The sequence below is a fragment of the Nuphar pumila genome, chromosome 11 (assembly GCF_984573655.1).
Source record: "Nuphar pumila chromosome 11, dmNupPumi1.hap1.1, whole genome shotgun sequence".
In the NCBI taxonomy this organism is placed as follows: Eukaryota; Viridiplantae; Streptophyta; class Magnoliopsida; order Nymphaeales; family Nymphaeaceae; genus Nuphar; species Nuphar pumila.
Window position 1 is genome coordinate 79632009 of NC_143259.1, and position 21971 is coordinate 79653979.

The window sequence follows — 21971 nt, forward strand, 5'->3', positions numbered from 1 at the left end:
TCTCGTGGCAAGAGGGAGAGTGATAAATGCCTTTTTTGCATCCTCCACGAGGATGCCTCTAAAGCGTATGCAATGAGCAAAAACCTGAGCGTCATCTGCAATAGCAAGGAAGTAACAAAGCATTTGCAAAAGCAAGAGCCTGAGCGCAAAGCGCGACGACAAAGTAAAGACTGTAAGCAGTAATACAACACAAAGCCTGGGCGCAATGCACAACGACAAAGTAAAGACTGTAAGTAGGAGTGCAACACAAAACCTAGGCGCAATGCGCGATGGCAAAGTAAAGACATGACTGAAAGTAAAGGACAAGGATCGCGAAACCGCATCCTTGAGTTAAGTGCATACTCGTATAAATATATATATTTATTTAATGGTCATTTTTAGTTAATTGAACTTAATTCAATTGTCCAAGTCTTCCGTGCAATCTTCCTCTACTTCGGAGAGTTGCAAGCTTGCTGGCGTTTGCGGGTGTAAACGATTGACGGCTTGGGTCGCGGAGCGCGAGCGGGATTCGTCGTAACTGCAAATATGCGATATTAACATGCAACCAAGACTTAAGCAAAAACAAGGAGAAGACTCGACTTCTCTGATACATAGGGCTGGGGTAGGGCCGAACGACTCTTGCAGCAAAAAGAATAGGTGTAGGGGCCATCGGCCCCCGCTGGTTATTATTTGAAAAGGCAGGGGCCTTCGGCCCCTGCTGTAAATTTTAAAAGGGCAGGGGGGCAATGGCCCCTGTTGGAACAACAAAAAGGGAACAGTAAAAGGGGCAGGGGCCTTCAGCCCCTGTTGGAATAATAAAAGGGGCAGTGGCCGGTGGCCCTTGCTGGAATAATAAAAAGGGCAGGGGCCGCAGGAAAATGAGCAGAGAGAAAGAGAGGTGCAGGGGCCAACAACCCCCCTGTGGCTCTTGGGAGAGGAGGCAGGGGCCAAAGGCCCCTGTTGGCTTGCTTAACAGGGAAACGAGACAGGGGCCAAAGGCCCCACAACCCCCTTCCGGAAGAGGTCTCTCTCGATAGGGATAATTCCCTCAATAATGAAGATAACTCTCTTAGTGAGAATTCTTCCAATGAGCTGCGGGTTTATACTCGATGTGAGGGTGAAAGACAACAAATTGTGTTTCAAAATTATTCACAAGGTCAACCATTAGGAGAACCTTTGTCTAGAAAGTCTTGTTGAAGGTAAGGTGAGATGTGCAGCAACCGAGAGAGAGAGAGAGAGAGAGAGAGAGAGAGAGAGAGAGAGAGAGAGAGAGAGAGAGAGAGAGAGACGGCTGGAGAATAATAGAACTTCTTATTTTCAATTAGGGCTAATCTCTATATTAAATAGAGATAGTCCAAGGAACAAAATTACACCCAGGTCCCTCATTAAAGAATAAGATTCAAATAACCTCTAGTTTAGAAAAACTTATTTACTAAAAACATCTTAGTCTCAACACTCTCCCTCAAGCTGGAGCATAGATATCAATCATGCTCAGCTTGTCACAACACTTTGAGAAATTTGGTCTCGCCAGGGCTTTGGTAAAAACATCAGCTACTTGATCTTCGGAAGATACATGATCGGTGCAGATATACCCAGCCTGAACCAAGTCGCAAACATAGTGACAGTCAACTTCAATATGTTTAGTCCTTTCATGAAACACTGGATTGTTGGCAATATATGTAGGAGCCCTATTGTCACACATCATCAACATAGGTAGGGATACTTTCTCCTGAAGCTCGGTCAAGACTGATTTTATCCACATAATCTCAGCCGCAGTCTGGGCCATTGCTCGGTATTCAGATTCAACACTCGACCTGGCTACAACGGTTTGTTTCTTACTCCTCTAGGTAACAAGATTTCCTCTCACAAACACACAAAATCTAGATGTTGACTTCTTATCTTCAACAGATCCTGCATAATCAGCGTCAGTGTAAGCAACAACGTCCAAAGATGGATTTCGTTTAAACAACAGACCTTTACCAGGAGATGCCTTTAAGTACCGAATAACCATCATAGCTGCATCCCAGTGAACTTTTGTAGGTTTGTCCATGAACTGACTGATTTTACTCACAGCTAATGAAATGTCAGGTCTAGTAACAGTCACATATAGTAACTTACCCACCAAGGATCTAAAGCTGGCACTGTTCACATACTCAGACTTCTCATCGAACATGTGAGTTTTGGGATCCATTGGAATATTAGCTGGCTTGGCTCCTAGCATTCCAGTCTCTTTTAATAAGTTTAACACATACTTTCTTTGAGACAACACTAAGCCCTCTTTGTTTCTTGCAACTTCGATACCCAGAAAATATCGAAGGTGACCAAGATCTTTAGTAACAAAGTGTTTCTGAAGATGATCTTTTGTGGTAGAAATATCTTGGGCACTGCTTCCTGTTAATATGATGTCATCGACATATACCACCATAACAACAATTCCAGCACTGGTTTTCTTGATGAACAAGGAGTGATCTGAAGCTGACCTGACAAAGCCAAAACTCGACATTACCTTAAATAATTTGTGAAACCATGCCCTTGGACTCTGCTTCAGGCCATAAATAGCCTTCTTCAACTTGCACACCTTCTTACACTCCCCCTGAACCTCGAAGCCTGAGGGTTGTTGCATGTAGACAGTTTCATACAAATCCCCATACAAAAAGACATTCTTGACATCCAACTGAAACAAGGGCCATCCATGGTGCACAACAACAAAAAGAACAAGATGAATAGTGCCAAGACGAGCAACTGGGGAGAAAGTTTCAAAAAAGTCAACACCATAAGTCTGAGTATACCCTTTTGCAACCAACCGGGCTTTGTACCGTTCAATTGACCCATCCGAGTTGTATTTAATGGTATATACCCATTTGCAGCCAACAATATCTGCATCAGTTGGAGGATCCACCAAATCCCAAGTGCCCCTAGAACATAGGGCATCCATCTCATCCTTCATAGCCTGCATCCATTTGGGGTCGAATAGAGCCTGACTGTGATGAAGCGGAACAGAGGAGGCAGACAAAGCCGAGATAAAATTCTTCATAGAAGCCCCAAGATTAACTTCAGAAACAAACTGAGAAATGGGATGAAAGGTGCACTGTCTTTTCCCTTTTCGCAGAGCAATAGGAAAATCCTCATCAATAGCAGAAACTTCAGTATGCTCAGAGATACTTGCCTCAGGAGAAGGAGATAATGGGGGCATGGAGGTAGGTGGTAACCTGTGAGTATACACTATAGGAGGGTTTCTGTATCGAGATTCCTCAGAGGATGGAGCCACAGGCTTTGGAGTGAACAACTCTAAAGGAAAAGGGGGAATTGGCAGAGGAAAAACATCACCCTGACTATCTTGTAACCTTGGAGTAGTACTCGAAAAATAAGGAATAGACTCAAAGAAGGTAACGTCCGCACTGACATACTCTTTATGAGATATAGGGTCATAGCAACGATATCCTTTTTGGTTCTTAGGATACCCAAGGAAAACACATTTAATAGACTGCACAACAAGTTTATCTCGATCAGGACCCAGCTTATGCACAAAACACACACATCCAAAAACTTTAGGGGGGATAGGAAAGAGAGGAGCCTTTGGATGGAGAGTTTGAATTGGGATCTGGTCTTCTACAGAACTTGACGCGGCATGCGATTTATAAAAAACCCGGCTGTCAAAACCGCATCGCCCCAGTATGTAGCAGGCATATTGGATTGAATCATAAGGCACCGAGCAACATTAAGGATTTGTCTATGTTTCCTCTCAGCCACCCCATTTTGTTGGGAGGTATGGGGACATGTAAATCGAGGTTGAATCCCATTAACAGAGTAGAATTGAAGTAAGTCTTTGGATTTGAACTCAAGAGCATTATCAGTGCGAACAATTTTAACACATATGTCAAATTGAGTTTTTATCTCTGCAATTAAAGATTTAAGAATGACAGGACCTTGAGAACCGATCTTTTAACAGGAACACCCACGATAGTCTCGAGAAGTCATCAACAATAACTAGATAATAACGACATTGAGACCTATTCGGAATCCTACTCGGACCCCACACATCTACATGAAGAAGATCAAACAATCCTTGACTTGATGGACTCTGACTGGAGGGAAAAGAGTTTCAACAATGTTTTCCCAATTGACATGTTTCACACTGAAAAGAAACTGAGGGAGGTATATGAGGAATGACACCACGAAGTTGTCACTGGAAGGTGACCCAAACGATGATGCCACAATAGAGGACTTGAGGATGATGTAACAGCAGAATAGGTCGAAACCTCTGGTTGGTGTAGGTAATACAAACCACCTTCCTCATAGCCACCACCAATCCTTCTCCCTGTCAGCAAGTCCTGAAAGGTGCATCCCATAGGATCAAAAATCACTCTACAATTCAACTCTTTTGTCATTCGACTGACGGATAATAAATTCTGTGGAAACGAAGAAGCATGAAGAACATGCGACAATTGAAGAGTAGGGGTAATAGACATGTTTCCCTGCCCTACAATTGGGGAAGAGCTACCATCAGCAAGACGTACCCCTTTTTTACCTGTCATAGGTTTTAAACTCAAAAAGTTGCTCGAGTTTCCGCACAAGTGACCAGAGGCTCCAGAATCAATGACCCACCTACCACCTTGAGCAGATAGGCCATCACCTGCCGAGCACACAACCTCCGCAACAGAAGACTTCGAATTGGATGATCGTAAAGCAAGGAGCTCATCATATTCAGCCCTGCTCAGAGTTACACAATCATTGGAGGAATCTGCATCTGATTTAACCACTTGAACCATAATATAAACTAATGGGCTTGATTCACAAAATGCAGGAGCAACCACACGCGCATACCCACAATCAACAACAAGCCCGACTATATCAAGTTTTGACTTCACCAATGAAATCTGAGAAACACGACATTCGACTGTTCAGATCCAAACTTCAAATATAATTTTAAAGAAACTTGACCAAAAACTTCCACCTCAACCAAGGATGACTCTAGGTTGTAAATCAAGATCACACATCCAACACGACTTAGAATGTGTTACCATCACACATCCACCACTACGACAACCAGTAGCAGCACCCAACACAGAATCCCACTTCAAAAGACAAGGTTCCCACAAACAGAATATTTTTCAACACAGCACGGAATCACGCCTGCTGATTCCAAAAAAAAAATTTTTAACATGCTGTTTTCAAACGTCAGCTGAGTCAAAAGGATCACAACACAACACCCAGCTTCTTGCTGAGTCAAAAGGATCACGACACATTAACTAGATGCATGACCAACAATACTATGAGCACGCAGAGACTTCTTTCAAGCCTGCTGAATAAAAAAGATCACGACATAGCACCCAGCTGTTTGCTAAATAGAATCTGAGCACAACCTGCGATAACATGAGCAGAAACATTTTTTTTTAACTCTAACATCTGCTCCCAGCCATATACATCATGACAGCAAAAAAAAATCAATTTCACGACTTTTGCACAACACTTGTACTTATCAACATGGATAAAGGTATTCACGACAGCTGCTCCCAGCAATATAAATCACGACAGCCAAAATAAAATCAGTTTCACGACTTTTGCTCAACACTCGTACTTATCAACATGTATATAGATATTCACCATAACCATTAGATCTGATTACAGATCTAAGTCATGACATTTGTCAGATCTCAGATCTGTTATCAGATCTGTATTACTTATTTCGAAACAAAGATCGATCACACCTTTTCTGTAGTCACTCGAACTTGGCGCAGGGCACGAGATCACGCTCCCAAGGACGATGGCTTTGATACCATGTTGAAGGTAAGGTGAGATGTGCAGCAACCGAGGTAGAGAGAGAGAGAGAGAGACGGCTGGAGAATAATAGAACTTCTTATTTTCAATTAGGGCTAATCTCTATATTAAATAGAGATAGTCCAAGGAACAAAATTACACCCAGGTCCCTCATTAAAGAATAAGATTCAAATAACCTCTAGTTTAGAAAAACTTATTTACTAAAAACATCTTAGTCTCAACAAGTCTCAAAGTACTTCTAGGCCTCCAAGCAAGTTTGTGTCTTACGAATCCTTTTCCTCAAAATATAGGGCTTGCTTGATGACTATGCATGCTTACCATGAACCTTCTAACTTCAACGAAGCAAAACAACATTCACATTGGATAGAAGCCATGAAATTAGAATTAGAAGCTCTTCATAAGGCCAAAACATGAGAAGTTAACTTGTCAATAGAAAAAAGGATATAGGTTGTAGATGGGTTTTTAAAGTTAAAACCAAAAGTGATGGGTCCTTAGAAAGATATAAATCTCAATTAATGGCTAAAGAGTATTCACAAGAATATGGTATTGATTATGATGAGACTTTTGCCCCTGTTGCCAGAATGACTAGTGTTAGGACTTTGATTGCATTAGCATCCATCAAATAGTGACCTATTTACCAGTTAGATGTGAAAACTGTTTTTCTTAATGACGACCTTTGTGAAGATATTTTTCTGGATCCTCCACTCGAGTATAACATTGAAAAGGGCCAAATTCTTAAACTTAGAAAGACTCTTTTATAATGAAACAAGTGAAAATACAAAAGCGATCCCAATAAAGATCAACACAAATACAAAAGAAGTGTACAAGCACTAATTCACCAAGAGATAATACAAAGTGAGAACAATATCAAAAGCATAACACATGCACATAATAGCCACTATGGGCACACATAACACAACACATAAAAAATATATAACTTCATTAATAAAATGCTTAGAAAAGCATTGAGAATACTAAGGGGTTTCAACCCCTATTTATAATACAAGAGAGAGGAAGGGAGCAACCCAACTAGACATTGGGCTAGCCCCAACGGTCATATTTATGACTGATGGGCTGCCCCAACAACCATAAAGTACATAAAAGAAATAAAAAAAAGAAAAGAAAATTAAAAAGGGACAAACCTCTAATAGGTTGGCACCTATTACATGGGTGAAATGATTTAATTACCCATGATGGGTATTTCAATTTACATAGAATAGAAAATAAAACTATATATGTATATATATATATATATATATATATATACATCGACGTATGATTTGACATCTTTATGGTCTTAAACAGGCCCCTAAGGCCTAGTGCGATTGATTTAGTAGTGTTATTATTGATAGTGGTTTTGTCTCTTGTTATATTGAGACTGCTCTCTTTGTTAGAAATACAAGGAATAGTATAATTGTTTTGTTATTATATGTTGATGATATGATCATAATTGGGAATGATAAAAAAGGCATTGAAGAAATTAAGAATATTTTAAAAAAAATTGATATGTCTGACCTTGGTTTTCTAAGGTATTTTTTAGGTATTGAAGTTGTTTACTCTCCTAAGGGGTATGTGCTTTCCCAGATGAAACTTTCATCAAATATTATTATTAAATTTGGTATAACTGACGAAAAGAAGATAGATACTCCAGGGGTGATCAATGCCAAGATGAGGGCCAATGATGAAACTTCATTAGATGATCCTACTATATATCGTCAGTTGATCGGATCTCTTACATACTTATCCATCACTAGGTCGAACATAGCACATGCAGTTCACAATGCAAGTCAATTTCAACATGCTCCAACTTTTGTTCGTATGACAACCATCATGCGTACTATTAGATATTTAATGGGGACACTGACCGAAGGATTTTTCTTATCTTCTTCATCTCCTAGTTTAATTGCTTATACAGACTCTGGTTGGGGTGCTAATTCCGCTGATGGTATTTTCACTAAAGGTTACTGTGTATTTCTTAGAAATTTGTTTATATCATGGAGAGTTAAGAAACAACAAAATGTGTCCCTGTCCTCCACTGAAGTTAAATACTGAGCAATGACGTCTACTACCACTGAAATTGTTGGGTTGAGAAGTCTCCTCAAGTATATGAGTGTCATCATCTCCTCTCCTTCGAAGATGTGTTACAACAACAAGAGTGCAATTTATATTGCTAGTAATCACACCTTTCATGGATGAACAAAGCATATTGAGATGAACTGCCATTATGTTCGAAATGAATTTCTAAAGGGCACTATTAAACTTCCTTATGCTATGTCTGAATGTCAACTTGCGGATTTCTTCACCAAGGCTCTGCTGTCACCTTAGTTCTCTTTCCTTTTCCGCAAATTTTCGGTGATCTCACCGTCAGTTTGAGGGGGGGGGGGTGCTAAATATATATTTATATATATGTGTATTGATGTACTTATGTATATAATATAGTATATATACATTTCTCTCTCTCTCTCTCTCTCTCTATATATATATATATATATATATATATATATATATATCAAAGTTGCCAGTTGAGGAAGTGGGAGCAGAAAATGATTTGGAAAGCGGGAAGCGAGGCACTTCCAAAATTTTAGGAAGCGGAAAGCGCGAGACGACTTAGAAGCGAACTAGGAATTGTCTCGGAAGCAACATAGGAAGTGAACTATGTCACAGGGACTCGGCAAAACAGATGCCGCACCCGCGTCGACGCGACGCGACACGGGATCGCGTGCGGGTGCGGCACCGGGTGCGGCACCGGGTGCGGTCAACACGACCCTGGGTGCGGTCAACGCACCCAGGGTCATTTTTGTCCACATTTTTGGGCAAAAAAAAAAAATTCCCCCCCGATGAAAAGGAGGAGGATTAGGGCAAAATTTTTTTTTTGCCCTAATCTCTCCTCTCTCTCTCCCCCTGAGCTCGAGCTCTCCCATCGCCGCCTCCCAGACTCCTCCTCTCAGCTCACAGGTATGTCTCTCACTTTCTTGGGTCGGCTGGGGAGGGGCCGAGCACCCCCCCCCCCTCTCTCGGTCTCTTGTTGGGTCGGCAGGGGAGGGGCTGAGCCTCCCCTGCTCCCTCGTTTTTCGGCACAGGAGGGGCCGAGCCCCTCCCCCATCTACCTCTTTTTTTGGGTCGATTGGGTCGACAGGGGAGGGGCCGAGCCCCTTCCTTATATGTTTTTCTTTTTTGGGTCGACAGGGGAGGGGTCGAGCCCCTCCCCTTTATGTTTTTCGTTTTTGGGTCGACAAGGGAGGGGCCGAGCCCCTCCCCCATCTTTTTTTTTCTTTGGGTTGACCCTCCCCCATATGTTTTTTTCTTTGGGTCGACAGGGGAGGGGCCGAGCCCCTCCCCCATCTGTTTGTTTTTTTATTTGGGTCGACAGGGGAGGGGCCGAGCCCCTCCCCCATCTGTTTTTTTTTTTGAGTCGACAGGGGAGGGGCCGAGCCCCATCTGTTTTTTTTTCTTTGGGTCGACAGGGGGGCCCCTCCCCCATCTTTTTTTTTTTTTTTGGGTCAACAGGGGAGGGGCCGAGCCCCCCTCGCTCTCGCTCTCTTGTTGGGTTGGCAGGGGAGGGGCTGAGCCCCCCCCTTCTCCCTGTGTTTTCGAATTGATTTGAAAATTGTAATGTATTTTTTTTTGTGTGTTTTCAGGATAAAAATGACAGATAAAGGGAAAGGACTTGCGTCATCCTTATCCCAACATGTGAGTTCTGCTGCTAGTTTTGCTGATAGTTGCAGTGGGATTGATGATGTGGGGCCACTATGGATACATGTAGATAAACTTGCAAAAACTGGAGAAGGAGGTGGTGGAAACAAAAGATTTCGATGCAAGCTCTGCGAAGAAGATTTTGTTGGGTCTTACACAAGAGTGAAGGCTCATTTGTTGAAGATACCAGGACATGGCATTTCAGCTTGCAGAAAAGTTGATGAGGCAATGTGAAGGCAATACAAGAAAATACAAGAAGAATATGAGAAGAGAAAGGCAATGGCCGATTCTTCTGCACTCAGTGTGCCATTTGCAAGCCACCAAGAAGATGCTGAAAAAAAAGAAAAGTCAATCTAGGAGGTAGAGGAACGATACAAGCAGCATTCAATACATATGGAAGAGAAGAATTGGATAAAAAAGTTGGGAGGTATTTTTATTCTGGTTCACTCCCATTTAATACGGCTAGAAATCCTTATTGGAAGGATTTAGTAACATCCTTGGCAAATTGTAATTTGAGTGGTTATGTGCCTCCAAGTTCAGAAAAAATACGAACCACACTTCTTGCAGAAGAGAGGGCAAACGTGGAAAGGTTGCTAGAAATTAAAAAATATTCATGGGAGCAAAATGGAGTTTCCATTGTGTCTGATGGATGGACAGATATTCAAAGGCGTCCATTAATCAATTTTATTGCTTGTTCGCTTAGTGGCCCAATATTCTTGAAAGCAGTTGATGCATCTGGGGAATATAAAAATGCAGAGTATTTGAAGGGATTGTTTATAGAAGTGATAAAAGAAGTGGGTGATCAAAAAGTGGTACAAATCATTACAGACAACGCTCCGGTTTGTAAAAGTGCAGCGTTGAGTTTGGAGAGTGAGTACCCTCATATTTTTTGGACTCCCTGTGTAGCACACAGCTTAAATCTAGCCCTAAAGAGCATATGCAACCCCAAAGAAGAAGAAAATTCACAAGCATATGCTTTATGTTCATGGATTGAAGATTTAGAAAGAAATGTCAAAAGCATTAGGAATTTTGTTGTTAACCATCATCGTGCTAATGCTATATTTAATAGGCATTCTGATTTGAAATTGTTGAAGGTCGCTGAAACACGTTTTGCGTCCATCATTGTGATGATGAAGAGGATTAAAAGAGTAAAGAATGCTTTGATTAACATGGTGACTGATGAAAATTGGATATTCTATCGTGTTGATGATGATATGAAGGCTCAAGAAATTAAGAAATTCATTCTTGATGATGAGTTTTGGGACAGTGGTATACTTCCTTCAATTTAGGCAACCTATTTGGGAAATGTTAAGAGAAGTTGATAAGGATGAGCCCATGTTTCACAGAGTTTATGAAATATGGGATAATATGATTGAAAAAATACAAGCTATAGTTTTCATGCATGAAGAAAAAAATCCTGCATTGGATGATTCAGATTTTTTTAATCATATTCATTCAATTTTAGTCAGAAGATGGGATAAGAGCAACACTCCTTTGTATTGCATGGCACATTCTCTTAATCCAAAATATTATGCAAATAAGTGGCGGGCTAGTGGTATTGGTCGTGTCCCTCCAAATTTAAACCCAGAGCTATCAAGACATAGAAATATGTGTATGACAAGACTTTTTTCAGAAGCATATCTTCTACATCAAGTCACACAAGAGTTTGGAAAATTTTCATCTTCGAGATTATATGCGCCGACATTATTCGCGAGAGAAGAAGATAATATAGATCCTATCACATGGTGGTCAACATTTGGATCAGAAACACCTCTTCTGCAACGTCTTGCATTAAGATTGCTATCGCAGCCTACTAGTTCATCTTGTTGCGAAAGAAATTAGAGCACATATTCTCAAATCCACAACATGAAGAGAAATAAACTCACCAGCAAGCGTGCAGAGGATTTAGTATATGTTCATTCAAATCTTCGATTACTTTCGCGAAGCAATGATGAATACCGGTAATAATTTGCTCTCTTAGTTATTTGATTATTTCTTAGTTTTCATTTAAATATACTTGTATTGTATTTATCATTTTCAAATTGGGTTTATGATGCAGACAAGGAACATCCAAATTTTGGGATGTAAACCCAGAAGAGTGTGACTTCGAGGGAGAACATGAATTCAACGTAACAAACATGGATTTAGCTGAGCCCAGTATTCCTTCTAATGATGCATTTGATGATGAAGAAGAAAATTATTAGCATCCATTACTTCATCAGGATATACTTTGGTATGTAATTTAGTTCTTTAATGCAATACTTATTTGATTGATATTTAGGTCGATTTATGTAATTGCTTTACTTATTTGATTGATAATTTGATATTTAGGTTGATATACTGCATGCATGATGAATCATATTATGAGTTTATGACAATGTTTATTGTTAAATGTTAAACTGTTAAAACTTCAAAATTATATATATATATATATTTTACATTTTTGCCCCTGCCGCATCCCCGCACCCGGGTTTTTTGGAAGTGCCGAATCCCCGCACCCGCACCCGCACCCATGTGACATAGGAAGTGAACTAGAAGCGACCTAGGAAGAGAGGGGGAAGCAAAAAAAATAAAAAAAAATAAAAATAAAAATGAAAAAAGAAAAAAATAAGAAAAAAAGGGGAACCGATGGGAAGCATGCTTCCCCTAAATTGGGAAATGCGCTTCCCAATTTTTTTGTGCTTTCCAACACGTTTCGGAAGCGCCACGTTTCTCGCTTTCAAAACTGCTTCCCCATGCCCTATGGCGCTTCTGGTGACCCTGATATATATACTATACTTTTGTACATTGTAATAGGTAATGCCTTTTAAGGGTATTTTGGTCTTTTTTAATTTTATAATAGGTGTTGTCCCTTAGAGACATTCTTGTACTTCTTTATTATCTTTTTTTGTCTTTTTGACATTAGCTAGGGGTTCTTTGGTCTTTTGACCATAGAGTTGTTGGGAGCCCCCAACAATCACGTTTATAGTTGTTGGGACCTCTTGTCCCTATTTTTCTTAATGTTTTTCTTAAGCATTTTATAAAATTATATTTTTTATACTTGTGCTCTTGCTTTTTGTGAGTATTGTTTGCTTAGCCCTTTGTGGCTTATTGTATTTTGCCCATTAGTGGCTATTTGTGATTCTACACCTTTGTAGCCCTTTAGTGACATTGTGTTTGTGCACACTTCATTTTGTTACAGTGTGCACTTCATCTCTTTCCTTAGTCATGCCAAGTCAAATTTCTTTTTGATCAATTTTTGCAAGGGCCTCATTTAAAGGATGTGGAGATGATCGATGAAGGATGCCCGGGCTAGCTCAAATTTCGGGCAAAGACCATGAAGAAATTGAAAAAAAGTGTTCTTTTTCTATTTGTTTTTGCCTTAGTTCAATATCTGCCCCTTCTCATCGAGGTTCAAGAAGAGCAATTTCATCCCATAAAGGGGATAAGACGCTATAGTAGTAATCACATACCCTCATGTCTCCTTGCTTTGTCGACCGAATCTTCTCTTGCAAAAAATATTGGCAGGCAAGGTCCTTTTGAATGCATATACCCTTCAAGAATATTCATGTTTCACTTGCTTTTTTAAATTTGGCAAGGTTAGCACAAATCTTTAGTTCTACATTATTCACAAACCATGCCAAGATTTTAGCATGTTCACTTTCCTAACCCTCCATTTTTATTGATATTCACGAATCACCTTTTCTCTTTCTTCACCATCAATGGATTTGACTTTGTTACCTTCCATTTTAGTGAGCTTGAGTTGGGTTTTGAGAGTAGTTCCACTTACATATCCCCGTAACTTCTTGCCTTTAAGGTGATTCTCCATTGTTGCGGCCCACATTAAGTAGTTTGAGCCATTCAACTTGAATGAAAGCTCGATCCTTGATTCGCCTTTGGCCGATGGACACATGAAGCTCTCACACGGACCGGGAAGTAGTAGTCAAGAACACACACCAAGAGGAGTCACTCCTCAAAAAACAAAGCAAATAGGACCAAGAAATCCTATTGGCTTTGATACCATATAATGGAATCAAAGAGCATAAAAATACAACAGCCACTAGGGTCCAAGTACACAAGCCACTAAGGTTAAATAAAAAAAAGAATCACAATATTACAAAACCCACAAAGAGCAAGAGCACATAGTCCACTAAGGGCACACACCAATAGCATAAAAAATATAAATTTTATTAAGGAAAATGAAGAGAAGCATACTAAAAAGAGGGGGAAACCCCCATATATATGCACAAGAGAGTAGAGAAGAGAGTGAGCTCAACTAGCCATTAGACTAGTCCAACGGCTAGTTGAGCTAGCTGCTAGACTAGCCCAACAGCTATAACATAAATGACAAAAATGCCCTTCTATGACATTTTTGTCCTAAAAGAAAAAATACATTTAAAAGAAAAAAGAAAAGAAAAAGTACATTTTATACCTAAAATACAATCTAACTTGAAAATACATGTAAATGTATATATACACATTACAAAGAATATATATATATATATATATATATAACTTGCTCCCCCCTTCCTCTATGTACTAATAAACCCTCTATTTAATCCCTATCACTCCTTGGCAGATGCGGAGCGGGACATGGTCCTGCAAAATGGCATTTAAAATTGTTGATCTCACTGCTGATCTTGAGACCATAATAGATGCACTTTAGATACTTTTCTCTATCAATTAATAATATATACTGTCTTGTCTTTTCATTGGGCCTCTACTATTTTCCCATATTTCTGAAAAACCCAAACAAAATCATTTACTTCAAAGTCTTCAAGAATAAAAGAAATATGAAGATTTACCTCAAAACATGTGGACATATGCTCCATTTGTGAAAAATGAGTGCAAAGATGCTCCCTTAGTTGAAATATGCAAAAGCCTTCTCTCTTGTGGAAGGAATGGCTCCCATATTGCGCTCAAGCCTCAAGTCCTCTAGGGTGTGTGCCTCTTGAAAGCCTTCTGTTGAATGGTATGAACTGGCCTTAAAGGGCCCTTTTAAGTTCCAAAAAAAAACATGATGCAACTTAAGTTGCACCAAATCAATTTATATGATACACCCAATACTGGTGCTAGACACACTTGATCGCGATACAAGTGTGTATCTTATCATAATGCACCATCGGCAACCATGCTTGTACTCCCAGCAATTTTCTAGGCTCCTTGTGGTTGAATTTCTATATCACATGTTAGAGTTTTCTTCTCCAATTTATAAGTGTGTATCTGATTGTTGTAGAGTAAGAGGGCATGCTTCCCCAAACTTGATGCCATAAAGAGTGCAACTGCTGATATTGTAAGTATGCCTCTTGTATCTTTGATGGCACATCAAACGGCATGTTGTGCTTTTAGTTGTTGCATTTATAAGTGCATACTCTCATTCATCCTTTCACTTTATATGCCTTTTGGATTTTATTGCTTCATTTTTTAACTTTGTACATAGTTTGCTAAAACCTGATGGACTCTTAAATTTTGTTTCTTTGGCTTTTAAAGATTGTTTAATTTTAATAACATCTTATTTGTTCTTGAGTAATTGGCACATTTAGAGAACTTAATTGAAAAAAGATGAAGTTAAAAAGGTTATGGATGTTAAAAAAATATTTTGGCGTTGCATTGATGCACTCCTATTATCATGTTTGTTCTTGAGTAATTGGCACATTTAGAGAACTTAATTGAAAAAAGATGAAGTTAAAAAGGTTATGGATGTTAAAGAAAATATTTTGGCATTGCATTGATGCACTCCTATTGTCAGTTTCCGCTTTGCAGTTAAGTTTCTTAGTGCTAACAATCATGTTGTTCTCAGTTGAATTTTTTTGAGACTTCCATTGTCCCTTCTTTAACTTTTCTTATGTTGATGGAGAGGGGTAATGATACATCCTGGATTGGAGAATCACCTCCTAACTAATCAAGTAGTTGGCTGTGTGCCTTTTAAGGAAGGTTAGAGCCAGATTTCTATTCTTCGGTCAACCCATAGATTCTCTTGAGACTAGATGTATGCAATTTTAAATTCTACCCTATGCTATAAACTTTATTCTAATGCGTTGGCTCTAATACCATGTAAAGGTTGAGGGAACTTTGTAGTGGCATGTCCAGTCCCATTGATGACAATTTACAATGACACGATATACATACATATCTTACAAAACTAATATAAAATTTTCCAAAATAATCTTGTACGTGGATAATATCACTTTCATAGTAACAGTATTTGTTACTAATTTGTTTTCACCAAATAAATTGAAATGTTTTTTGCAGCTTGTTGGTCAATGGAAGGGTGCCGTTAGTTTGAAATGGGATGGTGATGATTGTTCTTCAGTTGAAATCGCTGGGCTAGATATTGGGTGGGGCCAGGTAAAAGCTTTATGTCAAAAAGTGATGAGATTTATCTCTCAAAATATTAAGGATTAGTTAATCTTGTTTTAATTGCTTGTTCACGTCAAACATGCATGATGTCAAATGCAAGAATGCAATTAATGTTTACAAATCCTCAAAAGGTTTACCTGAAAAAAAACCTCAATTTCATTTTCTTTGCTCTATTTTTCCCCATTAGGTAGTTTGATCATAGATGTGGTTGTGAATGACTGCAAACATAAATGCATCTGGGTTGGCATTCCACTTATTTATATTTTGCATAGTGGGTAAAGTTTCACTTTGTTATTGCTATATGTCTACATGAGGATTTTTCAAAATCTAAGATTGTGTTGATTGTTATTATTTTGCATTTATGGGGAAGTTGAAGTATTGATTTGCGTCCTACTCCTGTCTGTTCATGAAAATTCAATAAAGTTGCTTCCAATGAAATACTACATGGGGTTTCCATCAGTTGAATGATGTTATTAAGGAAGTTTTTATCAAATGATGTGCATGCATTGAAAAGGAACTAAAAATAAATATTTCTGTTTGGACAAGGTAGTTAAGATCATTATGGATTAGAGGAATAGTAGTGCTGAGGTACTCAGGAGATTGCAAATGGAAGAAGCGCTAGGATGTGGAATGGAGTAACACGAGCTTTAAAGTTTATTTAAGATTCATTATATCATTATGTAATGATGAATTAAGTATCCAATTTTGTCTATTCATGGGTGCTAAACCAGCGTTTCACATTTAGACTTGTGCTTCTATTATAGCTTCTTACAAAAAAATTTTAGCTGGCAATCTGTCAAAAATTGGGACTTTTTTTGGCAATTTCAAAGTTCTTTGAGAGATCCATATTCAGATGAGTCCGTTGTCTTAAAGAGTATGCATGCATGTATTAATTCTTTAGGGTTGTTTACAAAAACATGCCCAGTTTTCTTTGATAATTCAGATTCATACCTAAAAAGATTGTTTATTCAAATACTTCATTTCCTTTGTAGTTAAGCAAAACCATACCTGGGGTTAGTTTTCTGGGCTGACGGTTCAAATTCTTATTTAAAATCTCTGTTTTATCCTTATAATTTATTTAAAATGTCAGCTTTACTCTTCACAAATTTCTTCTTTCTTGGATCTTTTTTCCTTTTTTTTGTTTGACACTTCTAAAATACTGCTACCCCATCTCCATTCTTGCATGACAGCATGTCTCACCTTCCACAATCAAGCTCATCCAAAATGGGGAGTGTGGTGGAAGACTTCTAAACAAATGGAGAGAGAGAGAGAGATTGGGGTTGTGGGGAGAATGATGAAAGTAAATTTTGTAAGTAAAAATACTTAATGAGGGTAAAATTGGTATTTTTAAAATTGAATGATTATTAATTATGGTTAAAAGTAGGTTAGCTCATAGGTACGCATTTGAATAACTAAGCATAAACTTAAGTATGCATTTGAATTATATGTTTTTTTTAAGTATGAATCTGAATTATTAAAAAAAACTGGGTATGTTTTTGTAAATAACCCTATTCTTTAACATGTGTGGCTGCATAAAACCAATAATACGTGGATCTTTCTAGAGAAACTACCATAACATGGATTACCAACAATGAGTTGGATCTCAAGCATTGTTTCATTGCAATTAAAGGAATTGCAAGGGTTTGAACTCCATTGAAGGTAATAGAACATCTCAAGGTTGAGATTTTGGCCATTTTGACCATTTTGTGGAACCAGGAATTTCCATTGCCACATAAAAAAGAAATGTAGTATGGTGTTGATGGCAGAATTGAAAGATCTAAAACACAAATAGTTGCTAAAAGTTTTAGTCAATATTATGGATTAGATCAGTCTAATATTATTTTGTCTTTGACATTGTCATATGGACTCTTCATCTACTAAATGTGAAGATGCAGTCTTCCATAGGAATCTAAAAGAAGTGTGTATGGACTCCCTACTGGGTTCCATGAAGCCGATTTCGATAAGTATATATGTGAGATTAATAGATCAACTTATAGGTGAAAGCAAGCGTAACAAATGTGGTTTCAAAGCTTTCATGATATATATTAAAGGGGTTATAGCAGCAATGGATCATTTCCTTTTCATTGATTGGAATGAAGAACTGTAATGAAATATGCGGAAGAATCCAAGAATGCTAAAGCATTCACTATGTCCCACACGGACAAATGCAACAAGCATAAGAGAGGAAATCCACTAAGGGATATACGAAGGGCCTTATAAAAAGGCTACGCACATGAAAAATAATATCACTATTATTGAAGAGGGGCTCTCAAGAGCAATACTACATACAAGGGGGGTTCCCCCTATTTATAAGAAAAGGAGACCAAAGGGGCTCCCAATAGAGTCGTTGGGAGCCCCCAACGACTCCATTGTGGGGCCTCTTTTCGGTATCCAAAAATACATTTAAAAAATAAAAAACAAAAAATAAAAAACAGTGAAATAAAAGAAATAAAACAAGTACCCCTATTGGGTACTTGTGAAAAGACCATAATACCCCTATCAGGTATTATGGTGAATATACATCTATATTTATATATATATAGATGTATTATTACATATGTTTTAACACCCCCCCTCAAACTTTACGGGGGAATGACCGAAAGTTTGCCAAGAAGGAACAAGAAGCGAGGAGCAGGCAGGGCTTTGGTAAAGAAATCTGCAAGTTGATATTCTGAAGTGACATATGGCAGTGTAACTGTCTCACGAAGATATTCATCACGTACATAATGACAGTCCATTTCAATATGTTTAGTCCTCTCATGAAAGGTGTGGTTGCTGGCAATGTAGATAGCACTTTTGTTGTCGCAACAAAGCTTCGAAGCCCCGGTAATTTTGACTCCCATATCTTGAAGAAGACTTCGAAGCCACACAAGCTCCATTGTAGTAGTTGCGATAGCCCTGTATTCTGCTTCAGTAGAAGACAATGAGACTTTCTGCTGTTTCTTGCACCTCCAAGCAATTAGCGAATCTCCTAGAAAAACACAAAAGTCAGTAGTTGAGATTTGATCATTTGGGTTTTCTCCCCAGTCAGCATCAGTATAAGCCAGTAAGTCTAAAGAAGAGAGTGAGGATAGGAATAGCCCTTTAGTCAAAGTATTTTTGATGTATCGAATGATCCGGAGCACAACACTCATATGCACAGATGTAGGAGCATGCTGAAATTGGCTTGCGGAGTGCACAACATGAGCAATATCCGGCCTGGTGATAGTCAGATAGGTGAGGGAGCCTATGAGTTGCCTGTAGGGCGTAGGATCATCCAGCAGAACTCCATCATCCAGTCGTAGTTTAGCATTGATAACCTCGGGAGTCTCCACCTTTTTGTCATCTGAAATCCCAGATTTGGAACAAATGTCTGCAGCAAGCTTCATCTGTGACAATATATACCCTCAAGGAGAGTATGCTACTTCTATACCAAGAAAGTACCTGAGAAAACCCAGATCAGACATATCAAAATTATGTTTTAACATATTTTTAACATTAAGAATACCACTTTCATCATTGTCAGTGATGATCATATCATCAACATAAAGCAGAAGGATGATGATACTATTACCTGCACGTTTAACAAAAAGAGCAGTGTCAGTATAACATGAGCGAAATCCCAATTTTAACATGATAGCACTAAATCTATCATACCAAGCCTTAGGGGCTTGTTTAAGACCATATAAAGCTTTTAATAACCGAAGAGTTTGACCTTGGTTAACGCTAATTCCCGACGGAGGGTCCATATATACTTCTTCATTCAACTGACCATTAAGAAAGGCATTTTTAACATCTAATTGGAATATAGGCCATTTCTTAGATGATGCTACCGCTATTAAAGTTCTAACGCTTGTCATGCGAGCCACGGGAGCAAAAGTCTCCTCATAATTGATGTCATACTCTTGTGAGTATCCCTTAGCAACTAATCTAGCTTTATAACGTTCTAGGGAGCCATCACTTTTAGTTTTGACTTTGTAGACCCATCGACATCCTATAGCTTTTTTATTTGGAGGAAGAAGAACTATTTCCCAAGTTTTAGCCTTATTTAAAGCATCTAGTTCAACTTTCATTGCTTCAACCCAATGAGGTATTTTTTTTGCTTGATTATAATGGGAAGGTTCATAGTAAGAATGCAAGGCTATTAGACAAGCTCTATAGTTAGGTGAGAGAGTTTCATATGAGACAAACCTATTAGGTGGAATTGATGTTCTAGAAGAACGCCTAAGAGAGGTTTCTTCTAGGGGTTCATTAAGCCGCAAGAATTTTTCTAAAGCACTAATAGGTTGGGCTTCCTCACGCCGAGTGTAAACTTGGAGATTGTCACCATTAGTTGGTGATACATCATTATCATGAGAATCATGAGTATTTTCTAAAACTTCCGGATGACTCAAAGAGTCATCATTTGAATCTTCTAAAAGATCATTGATAAACATATAATCAATTTCATTTGGTTTTTCCAATATTTCAAATCTATTTTCATCTTCTAAAAAGGTCACATCTTTGGAGACAAATAATTTATTATTTTTATGGTCAAAGCATCTATAGCCCTTTTGATTTTCACCATATCCTAAAAATACACATTCTATTGCTTTAGGTGACAATTTATCTCTTTTATGTAAAAGAACAAAGCATTTACACCCAAAAATACGAAGACGATTGTAGTCGGGTGTCATATTGAAAAGTTTTTCATAAGGAGAGATATTGTTCAATTTTGAAGATGGCATCCTATTGATTAAATAGGTGGAGGTTAACACGGCTTCGGCCCAAAAATTTTTAGGAATATTTTTAGAAATTAGTAAGGATCTAGTGGTTTCCAAAATATGTCTATGTTTTTTTTCCGCTAGACCGTTTTGTTGAGGAGTTCTTGGACAAGATTTTTGATGACAAATGCCATGTTGTTTTAGATATGATTGAAAATCATTTGATAAGTACTCTCCACCCGAATCGGATCTAAGAATGGATATTTGACTTTGAAATTGATTTTGAACTTTTGCATGAAATTCTTTAAAGAAGTTAAAAACTTCCGATTTAAAGTTAAGAAAATAAATCCATACATATCTAGTATAATCATCAATAAAAGTAACATAATACGAATAACCACCTTTGGATAGAACCGGAGATGGTCCCCAAACATCGGAATGCACCAATTCAAAAGGTCTTGTTGTCACAAAGGTTCTAATAGGAAAAGGAGTAGACTTCATTTTTCCAAAAATGCAATCTTTGCAATTGATATCTTTTTCTTTACAAAACTTGTGTCCAAAAGGAAAAAGATACATTTTAGAGTAACTTGGATGTCCAAGCCTTTTATGCCAAGTTTCAATATTTTTGTCTTGGACATAAGTACAAAATGAGGTATTTAGAAGTATTAAGTTATCCATAAAATAAAGGTCTCCCTTCCTATGGCCTTGCCCAATCCGCTTCTCGGATCGGAGATCCTGCACAAAGCACCCTTGGGATGAGAAAAATATTTCACATCCATGGTCGGCTATTTGAGAAACGGAAAAGAGGTTAAGATTTAATTTTGGAACTATTCTAACTTTTGGAACAAGGAAATTTTGAACATTTTTAGAATCAAGAGTTCCAACACCATTTATTTTGAGAAAAGTTCCATCGGCCGTTGAGACACAAGATATTTTTGAATTGGTGTGCACATTGGTTAATGCATTTTCATGAGGAGTCATGTGAAAAGAAGCTCCGGAATCTAAAATCCAAGAGTACGTACCGAGAGGTGATGATGAGGCAATGGCGGCACCGGAGGTGGAAGAAGTAGCCTTTAGAATTTGTTGGAGAGCCAAGGAAATTTGTCCAAGAGTATCTTTGAGATCCCCGTTCTTGTTGTCATCTTCTTTGGTGGATGATTCTTCAACGGAAGTCACCTTTGGCTTGAATGCTCCATTTAGCTTTGGGCAAACGGGTTTAATATGCCCCGGCTCATAACAATGATGACATATAATCATTTTTCTTCCACCACTCCCTTGCTTACCAAAATGAGGTGGTTTGTATGTTTTGACATGATTGCCGGGTTTAGATACGGCAAGAACTTCATCAATGCTTTTACCCATATTATGCCTAGTCTCTTCTTGAGTAATCTCGGCAATAGCCTCTTCTAAGGGACGAAACGTAGATCTATGGAGAAGTGAGGATCTAACTTGTTCAAATTCGGGACGAAGCCCAAATAAAAATTGAAACAATCTATCTTG

At 38.4% G+C, this 21971-nt stretch overlaps 1 protein-coding gene across 2 annotated transcripts in view; it reads left to right on the plus strand.

Moving 5' to 3' along the window:
• LOC149822443 (phosphoglucan phosphatase DSP4, amyloplastic-like) overlaps nt 1-21971 on the plus strand; it is a 121094-nt gene that overhangs the window by 69199 nt on the left and 29924 nt on the right. For both annotated transcript variants that reach the window (XM_089981500.1, XM_089981501.1), the window contains 2 exons: nt 14666-14722; nt 15682-15777. In XM_089981500.1, the coding sequence (XP_089837626.1) occupies nt 14666-14722; nt 15682-15777 (153 nt within the window). The remainder of the gene's footprint in view (nt 1-14665; nt 14723-15681; nt 15778-21971) is intronic.